The sequence below is a fragment of the Emiliania huxleyi genome (genome assembly GCF_000372725.1).
Source record: "Emiliania huxleyi CCMP1516 chromosome Unknown EMIHUscaffold_172, whole genome shotgun sequence".
NCBI lineage: Eukaryota > Haptophyta > Isochrysidales > Noelaerhabdaceae > Emiliania > Emiliania huxleyi.
The window spans coordinates 235536-257121 of record NW_005200861.1 but is presented as its reverse complement, the minus strand read 5'-3'; the positions used below and the strand labels follow the sequence as shown (position 1 = coordinate 257121).

The window sequence follows — 21586 nt, the reverse complement described above, 5'->3', positions numbered from 1 at the left end:
CATGACGTTGGCGAGGTTGCCCTCATTGTCAAACAGCACCGGCAGGCGGTCAAAGTTGTTGAGCAGCACGTCGAATGCGGCCAGCCGCCCCAGCGCCTCGTACTCCGCCTCGCCGAGCGCCCCCCCTCCGCCCTGCAGCAGGGTCGGCCCTCGCACAAACTCAATCACAGCGATCGCCTCCGCGCGCTCCTCGCCCGCCTCGATCGCGACGCGCTTTTGCGCGCGCTCGGCCTGCCATTTGTCGCGCCACTCGTCCACCAGCTTGTCTGGGAGGCCCAGCTTGGCGACAATGGCAGGCTGCTCGAACATGGCCTGCATGCAGAGCCGCGGACACGCCCACGACCCGCCGCCCTCGAAGTAGGCTTTTCCGACGGCCGGCGCAATCTCGTCGTCGATCTCGGCCTGCGTGGCGTACCGCGCCAACGGCGCGCGGACCCGCGCCGCGCGCAAGAGGTGAGCGGCGAGCATCTCCATGTCCGGCCTCACCTTCTTGGCGTCAAACTGCTTGACGCAGACGGCGGATGCCGCGTCGCCCTCTCCCAGCTGGACAGCGAGCACGCCGCCGTTTGATCCGATGCCGCCCGCGATGTGTACGCATCGAGACGCCAGCGCCCACGGCAGCGGTGCCGCGATGTCAGAACGGCCAAGGTCGGCCCAATCTTCGTAGACAAAGGCCGTGCTCTGCCCTCCGGTCGGCGCCTCCACGACAGCCCACTTCTTGCGAGGCCGGGAGCCGTCTGGCGCGGGCGGCGGTGGCGGTGGCGGTGGTGGCGGTGGCGGTCTTGGCGGTGGAGGCGGTGGCGGCGGCGGCAGTGGCGGTGGTTGTGACATGAGGATTCGAGAGAAGGGGATGGAGGAGAAGGGGGCGAGCGCGGCCTAGAGCGGGCGTAGGACGGCCGGCGAGAATTTTCTTGAAAAAAATATCACATTAACTCGGATCTCCGAGTAAACTGAAAAAACAGATTACGCGGGACCAGATTTCGACATTTTCTCCGTCGCAGTTTACTCGGGGCCAGCCCGAGTAAACTGAACGAAAACAGATTCGGGACCACATTTTGTCGACATTTTTTCCGTCGCCCCCCGCAAGGCGAGACACACCAGTTTACATGTACTCGGGGCCAGCCCGAGTAAACTGAACGAAAACAGATTCGGGAATTTACATTTTTTCCGTCGCAGTTTACTCGGGCTCGCTCATTCCCGCCGACCTCTCCACGCCGCCGCTCTTGCCAAACGCAGGGAAGGCGGTCGGGTCGTTGAGGTCGAGAACCTTCTCTTTGATGCTCGTCCAGCTGGTGATGCTCGCGGATGTCGTGTGCTCCCGAGCCTGCTCTTTAGTGCGGTTTCACCGCGGTCCGAGGAGACCTATATGGTCCGAGGAGACCTATGGTTGCGGGAGACGGCTTGCGCATCCGCCCGTCGCGGCGGGTGGAGCGGGAGGCGGCCGACGCGTAGATCACGCTCTGTGTGTGCTGCTCGTTCGAGGGAGGGTTTCGTGTGATGTGTCTTCAAGTATCAAGATCGGCGGGCGGATCCGAGCTGAGATTTTTTTTAACGAAAGGCCAGCACATCAAAGAATTTTAGAAGAAACCTCTCACGACACACACACACACACACACACACACACACACACACACACACACACACACACTGGGCACGGGACTGAAATGGGGAAGGAAAACGAGCCGAGTAATCTGCGAGGAAAATTTGTTCGATCCGATTAATCTACAATCCTAAAGGGGACCTGTTCCTTTTTACCCATCTCCTAGTAGAGGTGTCCGTTTTATTTATTTATTTATTTACAATCATAAAATTTGTTCGATTCCGAGTAATCTGTGCTCGCCGAGTGATTTTCAAGGATGGGGGCGCACTACACGACGCGAAGTGGGTCAAGAAAGCCATAACGCGGCTGGTGCTCGTGGAAACTTTGGGTGGCATTGCGCCGCCCACCAAGCAGTTCCTCCACGTGTTCGAAACACAAGAGGCCGCCATTCGGGCCTCCCGGCCTGCCTGCTGCGGCGGCGCGGCCGGTTGAGGCCGGGCTCGGCCCGGCCCGCGACGGCTGGCCGCCGACGAGCGCGCTCGCGCTGCTCGTCAAAATGGCGGCGGTGGCGATTGCGGCGACGGTCGTTCAGTCGTACACCTAGATGTTAAATACACAGGGTGGGGGTAGCAAATACACAAAATACACTGTGTTTTTGGCCTGTGAGCAAATACACAGCAAATACACAGCCAAATACACAGTGGTGGCGGTGGTTGGCAGACCAGGGAGTCACATGCACAAATGGTCAAGTCCCAATCCGAAATACCAAAAAGCTCAATTACCTGTCAAATGTTGGTCAAAGCTGCGAAAAATCAATGAAAACTCACGAAATACAGCAAATTTTCCTTCGCCTGCGGCGCGCTGGTAGGATCTAGTGGTCCCCATCGAGTGTGTATCCTGGCTTTGTGGGAGCAAATACACAAAATACACTGTGTTTTCAGCCCAACTCCAAATACACAAAATACAGACTTAACATCTAGGGCCTCGTACAGCGCTCAGGCGCCTCTCGTCTGTTGTCGCATTTCGCACACGCGCGCGGCGCCGCGCGACCCGCGTCGCTCCGCGAGGGCATGAGCCTTCCGCGATTCGATCCCGCAGCCAAAAGCTGCTCGCTCGAACCGCGGCCGACTCTACCATCGCGGCCGCAGCTGTTGAGCTCTCCAGAAGACTGGTGCCTCATATGCTGCCTCCCTGCGGATGCTGCCGGCGAGCCTGGCGGTCCGCTGTACTACAAGGATGTGCTGACTCGATTTCACTCGAATTCTTCTACCGCCCTGTTCACGCGCGCGCGAGACGTGCAGACAGGGTTGCCAGGTGAGAGCGAATGGCGCGGTTCACGCCTCGCACAACAGTGAGAGAGATGCGCTCTGCATGGTGGGACATAAAAGAGAGAGAGTACTTGGGCGAGTAGGCCGTGCGGTCAACGCTGCCGCGCGCGACTTTGCGCGCGAGGCGGCGCAGCTTGAGAACGGCGGTGGGCGAGAAGCCGCCGCCGAACGTCTCGTGGAGCAGCAGGTGAAAGTTGTTGCGCTTGACAAAGATCGTTTATTGTTTGTGCCGTGTGGTAAGGTAAGGGAAAGTAGTCGGGTGATTCGTAGATTGGGGGGTGGGGGGAAGAGACGTTCATAAACACTGAGACTCCCCCTTGCCGTACCTACCGGTGCCTCGCCGTGAACAGAGTCTCGGCTGATACGTAAAATCCGCCGACATTGGACCTCCGGTTTGCGACTACCCCGGATACCTCGAGGTACGCATACAACTGATGCTCTCCCTCACCGCGACCTGGGTCCTGTCCGACGCCCACGACCGGCTCAACGCCGGCGCGAACTACTTGAAGCGAAAGGAAGAATACGAGAAGAACGCTCTCTCCGCGCCGTGTGAGGTAAACGACGAGACCGGCGCATGCGAAAAGGAGGTGTGCATCAGGTCCGCGGCCAATTTGCCGGGGCGTGTTGATTCATGGCCTCGCAAGCCCGCCCCCGAGTCCTGGGTCAAGCTGGAGGCCGGAGGAAGGCTCGTGTGCAAGGCGTGTGCGGGCCACGCACTATACTCGTCCCGCCTCTCGCTATATACTGACCCATTTCTCATGCGGCGCGCAGACCGGCAAGCACGAAAACAACGAGACGCCACAGTGGGACTTTTGCTGCTACGTCCACGGCCACCACGAGCACTCCGAGTTCTTCTTCTCCGTCTTCGACGCCGACTTCTCGGGCGACGAGGGGGACTGGCTCGGCACCGCCGTGCTGCCCGGGAACGCGACGGCCGGCTCCTATGAGCTCGCCCTCTCCGGCGGCGAGTTCGAGATCGATGCCGACGCGCCGCCGCCCACCCTGACCGTCAGCATCCCTCTCTTCCCGCCGCCGCCGCCCCCGCCCCAAAACATCGACGCCGTCAAGGTGCCTGCCTCTAGTGCTCGCCGCACACGATTTGGGCTCCTAGTGCTCCCCCCCAGCCGTATAGTCGAGCCGTATAGGTGACGGGGGGCGCGACCGACAAGCTCCTCTTCGAAGAGGCCAAGGCCGGCGCCGAGGCGCACGAGCTGCGCAAGTACTTGTGCGTCATGTCGGCCAAGGGACTCATCGAGTCGGACTTTTTCCCGCGGGTGGGCAAGTACCGCTACCCGGACAGCTGGGTCAGGATCTCGACCTTCCGCGAGGAGAACAAGCGGATGGGGCTGAGTCCGAAGTTCGTCGAGTACGCGCTCACCCACGGTGCGAGTGTGAGGAGGGGGGGTGGGGTGCTGGGCGTAGGGAGGGGGGCACGGGGGGGGGGGGGGGTACGGGCCTTTCTCCTTTCACCGCCGTCTCGGGAGTGTGCCGCTTGCGCCACAGGCGACGACCTTACCAAGCAGAAGGTGTACCGCGCGACGGAGCAGTACACCGCGATCATGACCAAGGACATGGAGAAGGACATCATGTCCGACCTCGAGAACGAGGACGAGGTCACCGAGGCGCGAAGGAGGAGGGGGGGGGGGGGGGCGCAGCCTCGCCAGCAGCCCAGCCACGCGAGTAGCCGCAGCCAAACCGCCATAGCCACACACGAAGAGGGGCGATCCCGGAGAGCGCGAGAGCACTTCCGCCCCTCGCCCCCTCCCAGGAGCACAACGACCGGCAGGGCGGGGAGCCAAAGTACGAGTGTGCGACGGGCGTCATCTCCAACTCGCTCGAGCCCAACTGGTCCTTTTGCTGCGACATCACCGAGGCGGCGGACAAGGCCTTCCTCCTCGAGCTCTTCGACGAGGCGCAGCACGCACCGCGCGCACGCACACACGACGCCACGACACACACACAACACACAGACACACACACACACACACACACACACACATGCACACACACACACACACACACACACACACACACACACACACACACACACACGCACGCACATACACACTCACACACACTCACACACACACACACACACACACACACACACTCACACACACACACACACACACACACACACACACACACACACACACACACACACACGCACGCACATACATGCACACACGCACACACGCACGCACGACCCCTCGGCTGCATGCAGGACTCGCTCTACTTCGTCAACGACTACCTGGGCGCCAACCTGATGACCGACCTCGACGACGGGCAGTACGAGCTGCCCATCCTCGGCGGCGTCTCGGGCCACCCGGACGCGGTCGCACCTCGCTCCGCTCGTCGGCCTCTGAGGAAGGAGCCGCCACCCTCTTGAGCAATAGGCCACTCGGACGCGGGCGCCTACTTCAACGTGCAGGTCATCACGTCCAAGCACGAGCCGATCGATCACGTTGGAGAGGACTGCTGGGAGGCGTGCGGCAGCATGGGCGGCCTCTGCCCCGGCTACTGCGGCGCGCTCGGCGCCTGCTGCAAGGCGCCCGCCGCCGACGCAGCCCTCGGGCACGAGCCGGGCTGCCCTGACCACGGCACGGACCCGTACTGGCACTCGTGCGTTTGCGCGGACTTGACCACGCTCGGCGACAAGCAGGCGCGCCTGCCCCGCCTAGCCGAGGGGAGAGCAGCGAGCGAGCCCGGCCAGCCGCAGCCCCCCCATCCCGCGCCAGAACTCATGGCCAGAGACTCCCCTTGCATTGACGCGACCCGCGCCGCAGGCACTCTCCGCCGAGCCGAGGCCAGCCTCTGCGCCGGACCGCGGAGGGTCGGCCGGCTCGCCGCTGACCGCACTCCTCCTCTCCTCCTCGGCCCTCCTCCTCGCCGCCGCCGCCGCGGCGCGTCGCCGCCGCGCGGGCGCCGTCGCCGTGCCGGCCGAGCAAGCGTCGGGCAGCCTTCTGTGAGAGAGCACAGCGCGGCCATCGGATGTGTGCGGCGGCTGGTGAAGGCACAGCGCCGTTCGAAGGCATCAAGCTACCGTAGTCGAGCGAGAGCAGGCGGGCGATTCGAGCAGGCGCGGGACGAGCACAGGTGCCTTCTCTCCTTGTGTCCGAGGGTTCCCCGAGCGGTGTTGTACAATTTGTGTGTGTCGTTGTGCATCTGCGCCCTCCTTCCTCTCCTTAATTGAGTGAGCTGGCTATAGGCCCTCTAGCGTGGTCTGGTCCTCCGCCCCTGCGCCCAGGACCAATTCTGTTCTGATATTCTAAGTTGTAAGTACAGCGCGCAAAAATAAACTACAAAATAAGAGCGCGGTGGGATATCTGTGGTGGATATTGGGGTCCCAGCACCCCAGAGGTCCCACGCAGCACTGCCACTGGCACTTGCCACTTCCACTAATTTGCCACACCGCACACGTCCGTCCTACACGATCTGTGGCAATGGCCAATGCACGCGCCAGGTTGTGGTCTCGTGCCACCACCATCACGGGGCGGGAGGAGGGTTCGGCTTCGGGCGGCTGGCTCGCGAATAAAGTCGAGTACGACGGCTACCTCGACGCGGAGCCCTAGCGCCTAGGCGGAGCCTCGGCTCAACTTAGAGGAAGAGACGCGGAGGCAGGTGACGCTGTGACGCTCGGCGCCGGCGGCGCGGCCCCCACCAGCGGCGAGGACAGCGACGGCGAGGGCAGCGACGAGTTTAAGTTTTGTTCATTTTTGGTCCTCCTGGGACCCAGAGAGTGTAAACCGCCCACAAAAGAGGGCGCGGCGGCGGGGCGAGAGACGGTCACGGCGGAGAGTGGCACTCTGCAGACTGTACGCCGCGTATAGTATCAGATAGTATCATTGTATTGCAAATCATACCCCACGGCTATACCCTGATACCCTCTTGAGAGGACGGACCCGCATTGCCATTGGGCCCCTGTAGACGCTAGAGGATAGGTATTAGGTTGATACTCTCGTGGGTTACCCTTCACACCGGACACGATCCCCCGCTTCACACCTCTCCGCGGCGCGCGCCGAGACAGACAACGCGCTCGAATGAGCGTCGCGCAGGAGGGAGGCGAGCGCACCACTAAAGCAATGCGCTGGGCGAGGAGGGCGGCTGGAGCAGATAGTCCCCGCGACCGCACCGAGACCGAGGGAGGACGACTCGAGGAGCCAGGTGTCTAGACTCGCAGGACCTAACATCTCTTCGTGCGGCGGAGGCGCAGTGTGAAGATCTCGAGGTACCCTTAGATGAATGTGGTGGATATGGAGGAGAGCGCAGCTGCAGAGCCAGAGGCAGAAGCAATGATGGATGGAGGCCCGGATTTCGAGTTGGCGTTTAATTTCGCGCACCTGCTGTCCGCCGCCTGCGGCGGCGCTCCGTGCCGCTTGGGGCGCCTGCGGCGGCGCCCCTGGGCGCGCTGCGCGCACCTGTTTTTGGAGGGCTGCGAGCCGAAAAAATGTCCATTTTTGGAGCACTTGGAGCACTTGGAGTGCGAGGCAAGGAGGAGACGCGGGGAACTGAAAGACTGGGACGACTGGAAACAAGAAGACAGTGAGCCACCACAGGCGTCGTTGGCGCATATACTGAGCGGCAGCTGCGCTGGAAATAAGGAAGAGGCGCGTCACTTCATGCGGAAGCTCGACAAACACACAGCGAGGGCGACAGCAAGAGTTGAACGGGAGGCGCCGGACTCAAAAGACACCGCCACATTCCTGAGACGAGCGAGGGCAGCCTCCTTAAAGGCGAAAGGGTCTAGATTTGGGGCGCTCGCCGAAGAGGAGTACGACAAAATAGCACCCGTGATTGCCTGCACGCTACCCGCACTCACGGACTCCATACCCGAAAGAAAGAGAAGGGAGCTTGCGGGAGAGGTGACGAGTGAACTACAGGTAGTGGGGAAGGCAGCCTCGATTGCCATACAGACATGGGTGCGAAACAACGACAAGACCAAGGCACGGGCAGAGGAACGAGAGAAGAATATAGGGTGGATAAAACGCCTGTTCACGGCATGGAGGGTGAGCCACACCGAACGTACCGAGCGAAGAGCCGAGCGGAAGGAGGACGGGGAAGATGACTCAGAGGAGGACGAACCAGTGGAAATTCAGTTGTCAGATGTCACGATGCATCCGAAGGGGACCCCAGCGCCGGCATCATCCGTAGAGGCACGAGTGTTCGAAGAGAGAGTGGACCTGAGCAACAACATGACTTGGAGGCAAATGATCGGAGTGGGAGTCAGAAATGTGGTCCTTGCGCGAGGGGAGCTCGATAGACTCGAGGGGCCAGGATACGCCGCAAGGAGGACGGAGTTGCGCCGAGAGGCGAAAGAAGCCGCGAGAACAAGGGACCGGCAGGCGGCGGCGTCGCAGGACGAGGCAGAAGAGAACGACGCGACAGAGGGGGAAGTGACAAGGGAGAGAACGACGAGAGTGGGACAGCCGCGAGGTGGCATGAAGGTTGCAGCGAGAAGCGGCGAGAGACTGCGAAAAGAGATACGAGGAGGCAGACCCCCCAGGGTGGGCGACGGCTAGCGCATCACACCCTCCTCTCCTTAAAATCCCTGTGTGGTGGCGGCGTGCCGTTCTCCCATCCCTCCCTTGGGTTGTGTGTTTTCTTTCTTTCTTTCTTTCTGGAGTGCAGTCATCAGCCTCACATCCAGGGCCGGGGAGCTGAGAAGTGCACCCAGCGGGCCGGATGATCGGGATCGGGCTACGGGCTAGAGAGCCCTGACCCCTAAGGGGGGGGTGCGCGTTCGCAGGGAGAGGGCCGTAAAGTAAACACGGGTCTCCGAGGGTTAGTCCGCGCTCCAGGTTTCCCCTAGCAGCGGAGCGCCCCCTCTACTCGGAGCTAATAAACACCAGACACGCACACGACGTACATCCTCACTCGACGTCACCCCTCGAGGCTTCTCCGTTCGGCCTCCCCCCCTCGGTCCGGAGGGGCCCTCTTATCCCCTCGATCCTCCCCCCACTCGCTTTCCGCTGGTTGGGCAACGGATGCGGGGCCCGGCCCCCCCTCCTAGCCTTTTTCGGCCGCGGCCCCGCCGCCGTCCCGCCCTCTCTACTTGATCCTGTTGACTCCGTCTCCGGCGATCCCGCGCCCGACTCCCCGGGTGAGGGCGGCGGCATCATGTCTCGTCGCCCCCCCTCTCCAGGAGGTCGGGCCGGCTCTCCCTGGTCAGCGAGTCGCGCCCGCACCCGTGGCCTCTCTATCGTTCTCGGCTCGCCCTCCCCTTCCTCCTGCTCCTCACTAAGCTCGGGAAGGCGCGGTCCCTCTTGTCGTAAATCACGGCGGTCCAGCCGACGCCGCGACGGGTCTACCCCCGGTGGGCTCACACGGCCCGACTCCACTCGCAGAGGCCGAGTCAGCTCGACTCTCTCCTCCTCCGACAGTTGACTCCAGGCCTCACCCGGGGTCCTCCGATCCCGGCCTTCCGGTCCGCCGGCTGACCCGCTATCTCCTCCCGGCCCCACCCCCCCCTCGGGCCCCTCCCCCGGGTGCCCTAGCCGCCGTTTTTGCCGCGCTCATTTCGACCGTGCCGCGGCCTCCACTCAATCGCCTTGTGCTGTCCGCCTTCGCTGTCCGCCTATCGCTGTCCGCCTATGTCTGTTGCGGCACGACTCTCGGAACGAAAGCAACCGACCGACGCCGATATTGCTGCCGCTCACGACGTCGATCCGACCACCAAGACGCGAACCAGGGTGCCGGCGAGGGACAAGTCCACGCCCGTCGCGGTCGTCTCGTCACCCAAGTATCGCGGCCCACAATACGCAGGAATCGTGGCGACGATGCTGCACTCGGACGCATACCATAGCACGTCCGTCACGGGCGACGCGCCCGACCGCTCCTCGGCGGCAAGCCCCGCGCCACGCGACCCGGACGCCCGACGCACTGCCCCCGGTGAAAACAAGCCGATCCAATGGTGGCCGAGCCGCCCTTCCTCGGCACCGCCACCCGTCGTGGCCGACGAGCCCGTCGTGGCCGACGAGCCCGGCGTGGCGGATGAGCTTTTCGTGTCGAACGACGGCGACCTCTCGAGCGGCCAGGCCGGCGACATCGAGACGTCGGTGCTGGCTGTGCTCGCTTCCCAACTCAAGGACTGCTCAAGGAGCCCCGAGATCCACTCACCCACCCCGACCGCCACTAGCGCCCCACGCGCGTGTGCCACTCGTCACGCAGGTGGAGCGCGAGCGCGCCGCCGACGCCGAGGCCAAGCTGAGCAAGGCGCTCGAGGCGACCCAAGCGGCGGCAGTGCGTGCCGCAATCGCCGAGACGAAGCTGGAGGCGGCGTTGGAGGCGAACGCCGCCCTCGAGGCGGCCAAATCAGCACTTCGAAAGTAAGCGAGAGCGGCTGGGAGAGGGCACGCGAAATGAATCTCGCGACGGGATTGTGTGTCCCGAGCGACCCCGCGCGCGAATGTCTCGTCTAGTTTCGGACTCTCACCACACACTCTCGAGCACGACCCCACCGCGCGAGCCGATGTGCCGGCTCAGCGCGCCTATCAAGCAGCCCAGCCACACGCAGCTAGCCATCCGCATGACGGTCAAGCAGAAGCTCAGCTCATGCATAGACGAGGCCGAGCACACGCTCCTACGCTTGTCGCTTCGGCATCTTTCGCACAATCCGAGAGTGAGTCACGTCGTATGTGATATGACGGTATAAAGTCGCGCCACCATCCCATTCTCCCATGTCATGGTCGTGAACTCGGAGACCGCCTACTTGCTCCACGTCGTCGCAAACGGCCGCCACTGGTTCACGGTCGCTTGGATCATCGAGCCCGAAACGCAGTCGTGAGCAGATGTTCCGCGATGGATGGAGAGGGAGGGCGGGGGGACCCCGAGCGCGTGATCGCGAGCGAGTGGGCAGGCGGGGAGCGAGACGTGTCTAAAATTGCGTTTTTTTTTTACAGTCGTGCGAGGCGGTTTCTTGATTCTTTACTTGCCTGTGTTAGTGCCAGTGGCAGTGCGCGCAAGTCCCGTGTAGCTCGCACCTTGGAGCACTTGGAGTGCAGTCATCAACCGCACATCCAGGGCCGGGGAGCTAAGAAGCGCACCCAGCGGGCCGGATGATTGGCATCGGGTTGCGGGCAAGAGAGCCCTAGCCCTGGGGGTGCGCGTTCGCAGGGAAAGGGCCGTAAAGTAAATACGGGTCTCCGAGGGTTAGCCCCGCGTACCGGGTTTCCCCTTAACTGCAGGACGCCCCCTCTACTCGGAGCTAATGAACACCACACTGCACGCCCCACACCACCACTCTACCCTCACTTGCGTCGGCGTTTGAGTAGACCCCCCCGCCTGAGGGCTCACCCCTCGCCTTCCCAGGGTCCCGACCCTCCCTGATTCGCTCTCTTGCTCGTCTCCCGAGCGTTATGCGACGACCGGTATGGTCGTTTCCCTCGTTGTTGGCGCCGCTTTCTCCGCTGCCGCCTTTCGTCTTCGCCGGCATCTCCCGGCTCCACCGGTTCCGAGAGTATCGACGGCCCGGCCGAGGTTTCCCCGGGCGAGGGCGGTGGCATAGGGTCGCGTCGCCTTCCCGCCCAGGGAGGTCGGGCCGGCTCTCCCTGCTCAACGAGCCGCGCGCTGTGAATTCTTTACTTGCTCGCGCCCGCCGCAACCTTTTTTACCCGCACCACTCTCATGAGCGCCCTACGCTGGGCGGACTTTGCCGAACTGACACTTTGGAACGACGCCGCGCTGCGCAAGGAAATCAAGAAGCGCCACGGGCGCTTTCGACCAAAGCAGGCGCATGGCGGGCTCGTCAATCAGCTGTGCAATATTCGGCAAGCGCAGCGCGCCAGCGAGTCGCGCCGGCAGGAAGTCGCTAGAGCGCAAGCCGGACGTCTGCTTCCGCGGTACGACGACACACTCGTGGCGACCAGATCATGTGAGAGACACACCCGTCGCGCGCACTCGCCGCCCCTTTGCCCATCCATGTTCCGCCCTCGCAGACGAGTGCTCTCAGTGCTCCTCGCGGACTTTGACGAAGAAGTTGTTCTGCAACCACGAGTGAGCCACCCCCATCGCCTGATTAGCCGCATAGCGCCACGAGTGACCCCTCCCAACTCTTCTCGCTGCAGTTGCAGGAAGGAGTTTAAACTCAGATCCGCCGACGACAACGGCTGGTCGCTGCGGGCGCGGACGCACATGCGAAGCGGCGGCAGGTGCGAGGCTTGCGGGGTCAACGTCGCGGGGAGCCAGGTTCTTCTCCCCTCGCAGGCGCACACGTGCCAGGCGTCTGCTCAAACCCCCCCCCCCGTGTGAGTAGGGGCTCATTTGGAAGGCGCACAGGCACGCCGCGTCCACTCTCGCGCCGGGTGCGAGCCGGGCTGACTACAAGGCAGCCTACGCCTCCTTCTTCGAGAGGAACCCGAAGCCAGAGGTCGCCCGGCTGGCCCCATTCGTCCGCTTGCGCAAGGAGACGACGCAGATCCAACGAGGCTCGCTACTGCAGGCCAGAGCTGTGCGCGCCAGAAGCCTGAAGCTGGAGCGTCCTTCAGTACTCCCTGTTTGAGCAGGCGGATCACATCCTTGCAGTCTGCTTGGATGGCGGCAGCTGCGGCCTCGAGAACATGCAGAGCTTGTGCAGCGTGTGCCACAACCTCAAGACGGCGGCGGACAAAAGGAAGGTGCCGCCGCCGCAACTGCCGCAGTCGCAGCTGCCGCAGCCACAGCAGCCACAGCAGCGGTCGCCTCCGGCGCCGCAGTTCGCCCCCGCCACACTAGGAGTGGCGGCGCAGGAGCCCGCCCCAGTCACGGCGCAGGAGCCCACCCCAGTCGCGACCGAGCCGCTCCAGTGCAAGTTCTGCACCCGCACGTGCGCGCCTGGCACACAGCGAAACGGCAGGCCATGGCAGACCTGCTGTCAGTTATGCGGTGTGGCAGCCAAACCAGGGTATAGAGGCGCACACAGCCTCCTGTGCGAACATAGGGCCAACACGCGCGTATTTTTGGGTTAGTCGATCCCAGACAATGTTAATCAAATACTGTGTGCTGTGGGTTTTTCTGGGGTACTGGTTCTGGGTAGTAGTCTAAGTTCTGAGCCTCGAGGCTGAGCGGGTCTAAGTGTGACTAGTCACGCTGGGGTGCTTACGCGGTCTAAGATCAGCGAGAGCCTCTTACATCGGCTAAGTCGGCCGTGGCACAGCCTGGGGCCAAGAGGCTCCCACCGTGATCAACGATACGGCGCTAGCCCCCAAATTTTCTTCGCCTGCGGCGGGCGCCTTCTAATCCGGATCGATCCTCCTCATGCCTCAGCAATCGCCGCCTCAGCATCCTCCTCTTCCGATTCTCGTTGCTCTTCTTGAGCGCAATCTCTAGCCAAACATTTCTCACATAAATAGCCTCAAGCTCAAACAAACGCATGTCAGAGAAGCCTGTGTATGCTGGTCCTCTTTGAACGATCCGCGCGTGAGGTAGATCTAGCATACAGTTCGAACTGTAGGGCCTTGTTGGCAGCAGCCAGCTTGTTGCGCTGCTTCGCGTTGCGATGAGCTGATTGGGATCGCACAAGTGCATGCCAAGCACCGCCACGATCTTGAAGCAGAACACATCGCAACCGCATCGTCCGCACTGCCATCGGCATGCCGCGCCCGCCGCTTCGCCGCAGCCGCCTTAAGGCACGCATAGCGGCAGCACATGGTACGGTGCGCGTACTTGAGCAGGAGTTGCGCGCCGCAAGTAGCGCACTGGCCCTGGGAGAAGGCGATATGGCGTCGTGCGCGGCATACGTTGGTCGGGACGCGTCCAGGTATTTTTCGGGTAAACCTGGACTTTTGCAGGTATACCCGGGTTTTACCCGGATTTGGCCTTGTGCCGTCTAAGTTCATGGCCCCCGACCATACAGCGTCTAAGTCCGAGCCCGGCTCCGTGCGGGGGCTAAGTTGGGCGCTCGCTCGCTGCAGAGGCTAAGTGTAGAGCGACCCTCTAGCCCTACTACCCAACCATTTCTGGGGTTTTTTTGGAAAACGTTAGAGATTAAAAGGCATCGGGGGCGGGGCCGGGCGGTCGGCGGGGCACAGGCCACAGCGCCGACACACACGCACGTGTGAATGTATTTATGACGAAAATGTTCTCCACACAAGAACCCACAAGTCTCAAGTGCCGACCCGTACGTGCAGACAAGAGTGAAGAGACAGAGAGAGACAGAGAGAGATAGAGAGAGATAGAGAGAGACAGAGACACAGAGTGAGACAGAGACACAGACAGAGACAGGCAGAGAGGGAGGGAGGGAGGGAGGGAGGGAGGGAGGGAGGGAGAGAGAGAGAGAGAGAGATGGGGGGGGGGAGAAAAAGAGTACCAACAGTGCCATGAGAGTACGGCCGCTGCACAATCGCGACGTACACGCAAAACGACCTCCCGGCGGCGTCCGCCGCGACCCTCAGCCCCGTGCCCGCGCGCCCCCGTACAGGAAGCGCAAGTCCTCAAACCTCTCCGTCTGCGCCTCGGCGTTTGCGCTCTTGTGCGCGCCCTTGCCGGCCTCCTCCCCAGACGGGAGCGCCGACACGGCGGCCGCGTCCGCCTCTGCGGCCGTCTCCGCCGCGGCGGGCTGCTCTCGCGCCGCGAGAAGCCCGCGCGAGCGCTTGCGCAGCTCGAGCATCCGCTCCTCGATGGTGTCCGCCGCCACAAACTTCTTGACCGTCACCGGCCGGCTCTGGCCGATGCGATAGACCCGGTTGATCAGCTGCAGCTCCTGGCCGCCGTTGCCCTGCAGCTCGATGAGGAAGCAGTGGTCGGCGACGGTGAGCGTGAGGCCGGACGCGCACGCGCGCACGGGCAGCAGCAGCAGGAAGCAGGCGGCCTGCGTGCCAAACCTGTCGAGCGCCTCGGTGCGCTCCTCGTGCGTCGACGAGCCGACGATGCGCGAGAGTGCGCCGTCGCCAAACTCCTGCCGGCACTGCGCGCTCAGCACGTCGAGGACCGCCTCGGAGCTCGAGAAGAGGACCGCCTTGGAGTCCTTTGTGGCGGTGCCGCCGCCGCCGCCGCGGTTCGAGACGGCTCGCTTCCGGCTGGCGGGCTTCGCCGCCCGCGCCGCGCTGAGCGCGCGCAGCTCGCGCATCACGGCGGTCAGCTTGCTGCCGAGCTGCAGCGGCCAATGCATGCCGTAGAGGCGCTGGCCGCCCGCCGCATCGAGGTGCGTCTCGAAGGCGTGCCGCGGCGCGTCGGAGGGGAAGTCGGGCAGTCGCGCCACGCGCGGGTCAGCGACCAGCTTTGTGGTCGTGCCCTGCCCGTAGAGCCGCAACCCTTCCCACGCCTCCTCTTCCGGCGTCTCCTCGCGCGCCTTGCGCAGCGCCTTGACTGCTGCAGCGTTTGCCGACATGCCAGGGCAGCGGCAGAAGGTCTTGCCGGCGAGCAGGCCCTGCGTGCCCGCCCAGCCGAGCTGCGCCTCGCCCGGCTTCGCCACGTACGCGCTGCCGCCGTGGTCCCTCGAGACCAGCGCCGCCTTGAAGCGCCTCTCGGCGCACGGCATCGAGCAAAAGTGAAGCCCGTCGATCGCGTGTGGCGTCGGGCGCTGCGAGAAGCCGCCGTCGGGGCACTTGCCGCCCACCGCGCCGTCGCACACCCACACCCGTAGCCCGTCGAGCTTGGAGGCGGGAGGCAGCGCCGGCGTGTCCCACTCAAACGGCGGCGGCGCCGGGTCGCTCGAGCTCGCGGCGGCGGAAACAGCGGGCGCGGAGTCGAGCGGTAAGACGAGGCAGTCCGCCGTCAGCAGCGCATTCGGGGCCGAGCACTCGGGGCAGTTGTTGTTGGCGCCGCGCCCGGCGACGCAGCGAGGGCAGAAGAGGTGGCAGCAGCGCGTGAAGAGCGCGTCCCCTGCCGGCAGCACGTCGGCCGCGCCCGCGCCTCCGAGCGGCGCCTTGCAGAAGCCGCAGCGCGACAGCTGTGAGGGGAGGGGCAGCGCGGCGTCGTCCAGCATCGCCTGCATCTGAAGCGCGCGGCTGTCGTCGGGTGAGCTGGCGAGCAGCTCGCGCAGCAGCCGCGAGCCGCCAGCCGGCAGGGACGACGACGACGACGGTGCGGGCGACGAGGCCGCCGCCCCGCCTCCGCGGCCACGCCCTCGGCCGCCACGGCCACGGCCGCTGCGGCTGGGCGGGAGGGCGTCGTCCGGCTGCGGGTCGCCAGCCAGCTGGCGCAGCTTGCCCTCGAGCTGCTCGATGTTGAGCGTCGCCGGGTGCGTCGCGACGAGCTGCAGCTCGCGCGTGCCGAGCGCCTGACTGCCTCCGCGCAGCGCCTGCTGGCCGCGCGCAATGGCCTGCTGGCAGAGCCGCTCCAGCTCGCCGTAGACGACTCGCTCGGACGCGTCCGAGAGGGGCACGAGGACGGTCTCCTCGCTCTTGGGCGGCAGCGTCACGATCTCGCCCGTGCCTTGGAAGCTCTGCGCCTTCGAGTGCCGCATCATGATCTGGCCGAGCAAATCGTGCACCACCTCGAGGGCGTCGGCGCTCCTCTCCCTCCAGCGGCTCGAGATCTCGCGCTCCCAGAAGGCGTCGCCGTCCGCCCCGCGATTGCAGTACGGCTCGACCCCGAGGAAGATCAGCTGGCCGAGCAGGTCATCCACCACCGAGCCGGCCGGCGTGCCCGACATGAGCCAGCTGTGCGTGCGCGACAGCTCGGCGCACTCGCGCGCGATGGCGGCGAACGCCGACGAGCCGCTCACGCCGGCCGGCCGAGGCAGCCTCTGACTCTCGTCGAGCACCACTCGCCACCAGTGCACGCGGCGCAGCGTCTTCGGCGCCCCTGGGCGAGCCTCGAGGGAGAGCATCTCGTAGGTCGTCAGCACCACGTCCGGGCCCGCCCTCCCGTCTTGCTGGTCGAGAAAGTCGGCCGCGTCTTGCGTGCGGTCGGCACCGTGGAAGGTGAGCACCTGACAGCGCGAAGGAGGATCCGTATCCGCGCGGCGCGAGGGGTAGATGCGGAGGAAGGGGGAGCACCTTGAGCGTGTCGCCGCTGCACTTTGCAATCTCGCGCCGCCACTGCGCGAGCAGCGTCACGGGGCACACGACGAGCGTCGCGCGCGAGTGCGGCGGCAAGGCTGCGCCCGTCGTGAGGACGGCGCGGCCCGCGTCGGCCGCGGCGCGCGAGTACTTGTTTGCCAGCACGAGGGCGCACATCTCCACCGTCTTGCCGAGGCCCATCTCCTCGCAGAGGAAGCCGCCGGAGACGACCGGCAGCGGCTCGGACCTCAGCTCCCCCGCCATCGGGTTGTAGTAGAAGCGGTGGTCGGCGGGCGCGCCGCTGCGGTCGACGCCGCCCGCGTCGGAGGGGCGCTCCTCCCAGAAGAGAGCGTTGAGGCCGCCGACGTCCGTCTCGCGGTCGTACATCCACTGCAGCGACTGCCGCTGGAACTGGAAGAGCGTCAGCTTCAGCCCGTCCGGCTGCTCCATCTCCGGGTAGCCAGCGCTCTCCAGGGCACGCATCAGGCCGGCGAGAGTGAAGGCGTACGCGCCCGGCGGCCCGGCCGGCTGGACCCCGCCGGTCGCCGCGCCTGCGGGCGTGAGCGCCTGCGCGCCGCCTTGCACGGGCGGCGGGCGCGGCCGCGGGATTGGGCGGTGCGAGGGCACAATCCTGTCCATCAGCTGCCAGACGTCAAAGAAGCAGGAGCGCTGCGAGCCCCAGGCAGAGATGCGCATGTCGAAGATGTCGGGCTGGAGCCACACGTCGAGCCGCACGCAGACGGGAGGCTGGCCGCGGCGCAGGCTCCACGGCAGCGGTGGCTGCCACTCGACGTGCAGGAGCGGAGCCGGGCAGACGCAGCGGTACGGGCGGCACGGCCGGTGCTTGCCGCGGCCGGGCGTGCACGTGTTGAGCGGGTCGCAGAGCCGCTGCACGCTGTCCTTGAGCTCGAGGCCTCTCGTCCCGTCCTCCACCTTGACCTCCCACGGCAGGGCCGCCTGCACCTTGGCCAGACCGCTGATCTCGTAGCCCGTACCAAGCTTCACGTGGCTCTGCCCGTGGTGGCGGTCGTAGCCCGAGGCCGGGACGGGCGACGAGAGCTTGAAGATGACGTGCCCAGCGCGGCGCGGCGAGTCCGTCTCGCTGCCAAACTTGAAGGGCCGCGGCTCGCCGAACGAGAGGTCGGCAGACAGCTCGGTGGTGCCAGGGAAGGGCTGGCCGTCTGGCGCGCTCCGCTGGGGCGCTCCGCCAGGGTCGGGCTTCATGCGCTTCACGTCAGGCTTGACGTCCTCCCCGTCGTGGGAAGAGCGCGACGCCGCCCCGCCCGCGGGCGCCGACGCGCGGGGCGCCGACGATCCTGGCGCCGAAGACCCCGGCGCCGACGCGCCGGGCGCAGGCGCTGGCCGTGGCAGTGCGGGTGGCGCCTCGTCCTCGTCCGAAGAGAGTACGATCGCGTTCGCAAAGCCCTCGGCGTCCTTCTCGGCCTGTGATCGGGCGCTTACTATGGAAGCCATGAGCGCGGGCAGAGAAGCGGCTCTTGGCGAGAAGCCGCTCTTGGCGCGCGAGAGGCCGCGAGCGGTCCGGAAGAATTTCTCGCTTCAAAAGAAGCGAGAAGGGAGCTCTGCAAGGGGCCCCTCCCTCCTCTCGCCCGCCTTCATAGCGCGAGAGGGTCTCGAAGGAGAGGAGTAGTTGAATTGAGAAATGCGCTCCTCTTGCGAGACAAACAAATCGGCCACGAGGCCTGGGCGGCCGCCGCGCTCGGCGGCGGCCGCGCCTGACATGCGTGGTGAGGGGGGAGGCGCTGCTCCCTACCGGGAGACCACGACGAGAAGGGGGCGACCGCGAGGTGGCACGAAGGTTGAAGCGAGAATCGGAGAAGGACTGCGAAGAGAGATAGGAAGAGGCGGACGCCCAAGGGTGGGCGACGGCTAGCGCACCACACCCCTCTCCTCAAAATCCCTGTGTGTGGTGGCGGCGTGCCGTCCTCCCATCCCTCCCTTGGGTTGTCCGTTTTCTTTCTTTCTTTTTAAAATTCTTTATCAGTGTATGTGTATGTGAATCATAATTAGGAAAGTTTACGCAACATCCCCGGCTTCGGGCCAGCGAACCGCGCAGCCGAGGCTCTCATGCTCGCAACACCACGCCCGTTTGGCGCCGCCCCACCGCTCGCGGGTCCGGCAGTTGAAACGGCGTGTGGCCGCCGCAGCAGCTTGGCCGCGCGGAGGGAGGGCCGTGGCGGCCGGTTCGCCCGGCTGTGACGTTCGCGCATCAGCCTCCCGGTCCTCGACCCGGCTGCCGACCGTCGACGGCAGCACTGCCCGCCGGTTGCGCCGCGCCCGCAGCCCGTGCAGGGCAGCGGCGTGCGATCTTGTCGGCTCGCCGCCACCATCGCGCCGCGCCTCCGCCCGCCCCTCGGCCAACACGTGGCGCACCAGCACGTCGATCGCGTCGTCCATCGGCGGGGCGCCGCCGCGCTCCGCCCTCTCCTCGCCGCGGTGAACCATCGCCGGGGCAGCCTGCCGGACGGCGTCGTGGTGTCGTGGACGCGTGTCGTGGATGTGTCGTGGATGTGACTTGTGTCGTGGACGCGTGTCGTGGACGTGTCGTGGTGTCGTGGACGCGTGTCGTGGATGTGTCGTGGTGTCGTGGACGCGTGTCGTGGATGTGTCGTGGTGTCGTGGACGCGTGTCGTGGATGTGTCGTGGTGTCGTGGACGCGTGTCGTGGATGTGTCGTGGTGTCGTGGACGCGTGTCGTGGATGTGTCGTGGTGTCGTGGACGCGTGTCGTGGACGTGTCGTGGTGTCGTGGACGCGTGTCGTGGACGTGTCGTGGTGTCGTGGACGCGTGTCGTGGACGTGTCGTGGTGTCGTGGACGCGTGTCGTGGATGTGTCGTGGTGTCGTGGACGCGTGTCGTGGACGCGAGGGAGGAGGGCGCGGGCCCCGCAAATGTCCGAGGCGCCTGGGCGACGGCGCGCTGCAGCTCTTCTACTCGCTCCCCCGCGAGGCTGGCGAGGTGGCGGTAGGCGGCCTCGACCTTCACCTACGAGAGGCGCCGTGGGACATCTAGTTTCAATGTCATCTCCTGTAGTCCATGTGCGATCGAGGCCCACCTACGCGAGATGGCGCCGGGGGACGCGTCCGAGCGGAAGGCGCCGGCGGCTACCGGACTGTCGCAGCTCGGGGCGACCCCCCGCGTGAAGTCGAGGGCGGCTGTCGTGTGCGGCCCCTCGCTCACCCTCGACGCGTTCCAGAAGCGCGGCCTGGCGACAAGGCAATCTCGGGTCATCTCGGATCATCTCGGGTCATCTCGGGCAATCCCATGTCATCTCGGCGACAGGGCGCGGCGTGGTGCGGGAGTGGCGGGCGTGGGTGGGGTAGCGTGGGGATGGGTGCGGCAGGGGGCTCGAGGGGATCGGGGCGGGAGCAGCGCGCGCCACAGCTCCAGCTGCCGCGGGTGGAAAAAGACAGGGATGCAGCCGACGGACAGCGCGTCGACGATGGCGGAACGGCCGAACGTGTCGCCGGGCGGCTGGAGGCAAAAGGTGGAGGAGGCGTAGGCGGCGCCGGCGGCCCACAGGAACTCGGCGGGCGCGTTGCCTACGGGCGGGGAGCAGCGCCGGGTGGAGGCGCCGCCCGCGCCGCCAAGGAGAGGGCTGCGCGGTGCCGTTCCGAAGCGCGCCTCGGAAGGGCTTTGGCTCGGTCGCGTAGAAGCGGTTGGGCTGGACGGGCACGCACCCCTTCGTCCGGTGGCAGGCCTGCGCGTGGAGCGCGTCGCGTCATCGACGAGGGCGGGGACGGTGTTGAGGCGGGGACGTGTCGAGGCGGGGACGTGTCGAGGCGGGGACGTGTCGAGGCGGGGACGTGTCGAGGCGGGTGGCCGCCGCATGCGTCGGGACGTGTCGTGGACGTGTCGTGGACGTCTGATGGCACACGCGGCAAGGGCACGGACACCCCTCACCGCGCGCCTTCAGGAGCGGCTCGCGCCAGTCCCTCGACATGTTGTTCTTGTCGCCGAGCCAGTGCCCTCCCGCCATCATCGCGACAGCCACCCGATGCGTCCGCCTGCGCGCCTCGAGCGAGGCTGCGCGCGCGTGGCCGACGTACGGCATCTCGATCGTCCCGTTGTCAGCCCAGCTGCAGCGGCCCCGCCACGGCTTGGACCGCAGGAGCGGGCGCTGCGATACCACCCGCCGCAGGCGTGGCGACGCGAGGCAGCGCGACCAGAGCGACGCGCAGAGCGGGGCGCCGAGGTCGACGTTGCCCAGCTCAACCACGACGAGTGTCTTCCCAGGACAGATTTGCTCCCACCGCTCACACCTCCCGCGCGGCGGCGCCGCGACGACGCAGACGCTCGCTTCGGCGGACTTGTTGGTGCACGCCACGTGCGAAGCCAGCTCGCGTATCACTGGAGCCTGGAAGGTGGTGTGGTGCGTGTTTTGCCACGACTCGAGCCCTACGAGGCGGCTGCGCGCCGCGTCCCGCTCGGCAAAACGCCAGCCCCAGTTCGCGGCAGACGACACGAGCTCCGACGTGTACTCAGTCGGGAAGAGGTAGAAGCGCTCGCTGTCACTCCAGCGCTCGCCGCGGGCGGTGGGAAAGCAGAGGCCATGGACTGATTCCGCCGACATGCTTTGCTGGTACGGCGGATGCGTTGTCTTCGCGTTGGGGTTGGACGGTTTTCCAGGCTCACTCCGGCGTCGTATAAACGGCAGCGTCAACCTGGACCCGCCCCAACTTGTGCAGCAAACATCGGCCCGCAGAATTCCCTGCACAGGTGCTCGTGCCAGATTGAGGACTCCTTCGCAGAGCACACAGGTTCGACACAGGACCATAAGAGGCTT

General features: G+C 65.2%; 7 protein-coding genes across 7 annotated transcripts in view; 3 read left to right on the top strand and 4 right to left on the bottom strand.

The window, feature by feature from the left end:
• EMIHUDRAFT_112622 (hypothetical protein) overlaps nucleotides 1-831 on the bottom strand; it is a gene marked incomplete at both ends in the record, with an annotated part of 1683 nt that extends 852 nt beyond the window's left edge. Inside the window, one exon of the mRNA XM_005784181.1 lies at nucleotides 7-831. Coding sequence (XP_005784238.1) covers nucleotides 7-831 — 825 coding nt within the window. The remainder of the gene's footprint in view (nucleotides 1-6) is intronic.
• A 2454-nt stretch (nucleotides 832-3285) lies between these two features.
• EMIHUDRAFT_456227 (hypothetical protein) lies at nucleotides 3286-4449 on the top strand. Its single transcript, XM_005784180.1, has 5 exons — nucleotides 3286-3566; nucleotides 3640-3936; nucleotides 4014-4247; nucleotides 4319-4323; nucleotides 4374-4449. Exons 1-5 carry the CDS (start codon nucleotides 3303-3305, stop codon nucleotides 4429-4431), a joined length of 858 nt encoding a protein of 285 aa, XP_005784237.1. The 5' UTR covers nucleotides 3286-3302; the 3' UTR covers nucleotides 4432-4449.
• Nucleotides 4450-9423: 4974 nt separating this feature from the next.
• On the top strand, nucleotides 9424-10529 carry EMIHUDRAFT_442114 (hypothetical protein). Its single transcript, XM_005784179.1, has one exon. The coding sequence runs from the start codon at nucleotides 9459-9461 to the stop codon at nucleotides 10284-10286; it is 828 nt and encodes a 275-aa protein (XP_005784236.1). The 5' UTR covers nucleotides 9424-9458; the 3' UTR covers nucleotides 10287-10529.
• Nucleotides 10530-11490: 961 nt separating this feature from the next.
• EMIHUDRAFT_231450 (hypothetical protein) lies at nucleotides 11491-13189 on the top strand (the record flags this gene model as incomplete). Its single annotated transcript, XM_005784178.1, has 7 exons — nucleotides 11491-11737; nucleotides 11802-11859; nucleotides 11937-12051; nucleotides 12119-12313; nucleotides 12369-12479; nucleotides 12615-12667; nucleotides 13108-13189. The coding sequence occupies 7 exons, from the start codon at nucleotides 11491-11493 to the stop codon at nucleotides 13187-13189; spliced, it is 861 nt and encodes a 286-aa protein (XP_005784235.1).
• Nucleotides 13190-14230: 1041 nt separating this feature from the next.
• Nucleotides 14231-18257, bottom strand: EMIHUDRAFT_231449 (hypothetical protein; the record flags this gene model as incomplete). Its single annotated transcript, XM_005784177.1, has 6 exons — nucleotides 14231-15769; nucleotides 16034-16714; nucleotides 16782-16823; nucleotides 16968-17252; nucleotides 17412-18032; nucleotides 18192-18257. 6 exons carry the CDS (start codon nucleotides 18255-18257, stop codon nucleotides 14231-14233), a joined length of 3234 nt encoding a protein of 1077 aa, XP_005784234.1.
• Nucleotides 18258-18818: 561 nt separating this feature from the next.
• On the bottom strand, nucleotides 18819-19247 carry EMIHUDRAFT_231448 (hypothetical protein; the record flags this gene model as incomplete). Its single annotated transcript, XM_005784176.1, has 1 exon — nucleotides 18819-19247. The coding sequence occupies one exon, from the start codon at nucleotides 19245-19247 to the stop codon at nucleotides 18819-18821; it is 429 nt and encodes a 142-aa protein (XP_005784233.1).
• Nucleotides 19248-19730: 483 nt separating this feature from the next.
• On the bottom strand, nucleotides 19731-21373 carry EMIHUDRAFT_231447 (hypothetical protein; the record flags this gene model as incomplete). Its single annotated transcript, XM_005784175.1, has 4 exons — nucleotides 19731-19779; nucleotides 19856-20005; nucleotides 20183-20342; nucleotides 20704-21373. 4 exons carry the CDS (start codon nucleotides 21371-21373, stop codon nucleotides 19731-19733), a joined length of 1029 nt encoding a protein of 342 aa, XP_005784232.1.
• Between the last annotated feature and the right edge of the window lie 213 nt (nucleotides 21374-21586).

What these genes read in the sequence shown, in the direction of transcription:
- EMIHUDRAFT_456227 (XM_005784180.1), top strand. Translation starts at nt 3,303, where the DNA reads ATGCTCTCCCTCACCGCGACCTGGGTCCTGTCCGACGCCCACGACCGG. An exon ending in GAGGAAGGCTCGTGTGCAAG is followed by an intron (nt 3,567 to 3,639) that starts GCGTGTGCGGGC and finishes TGCGGCGCGCAG; the next exon opens with ACCGGCAAGCACGAAAACAA. An exon ending in AAAACATCGACGCCGTCAAG is followed by an intron (nt 3,937 to 4,013) that starts GTGCCTGCCTCT and finishes CGAGCCGTATAG; the next exon opens with GTGACGGGGGGCGCGACCGA.
- EMIHUDRAFT_442114 (XM_005784179.1), top strand. Translation starts at nt 9,459, where the DNA reads ATGTCTGTTGCGGCACGACTCTCGGAACGAAAGCAACCGACCGACGCC.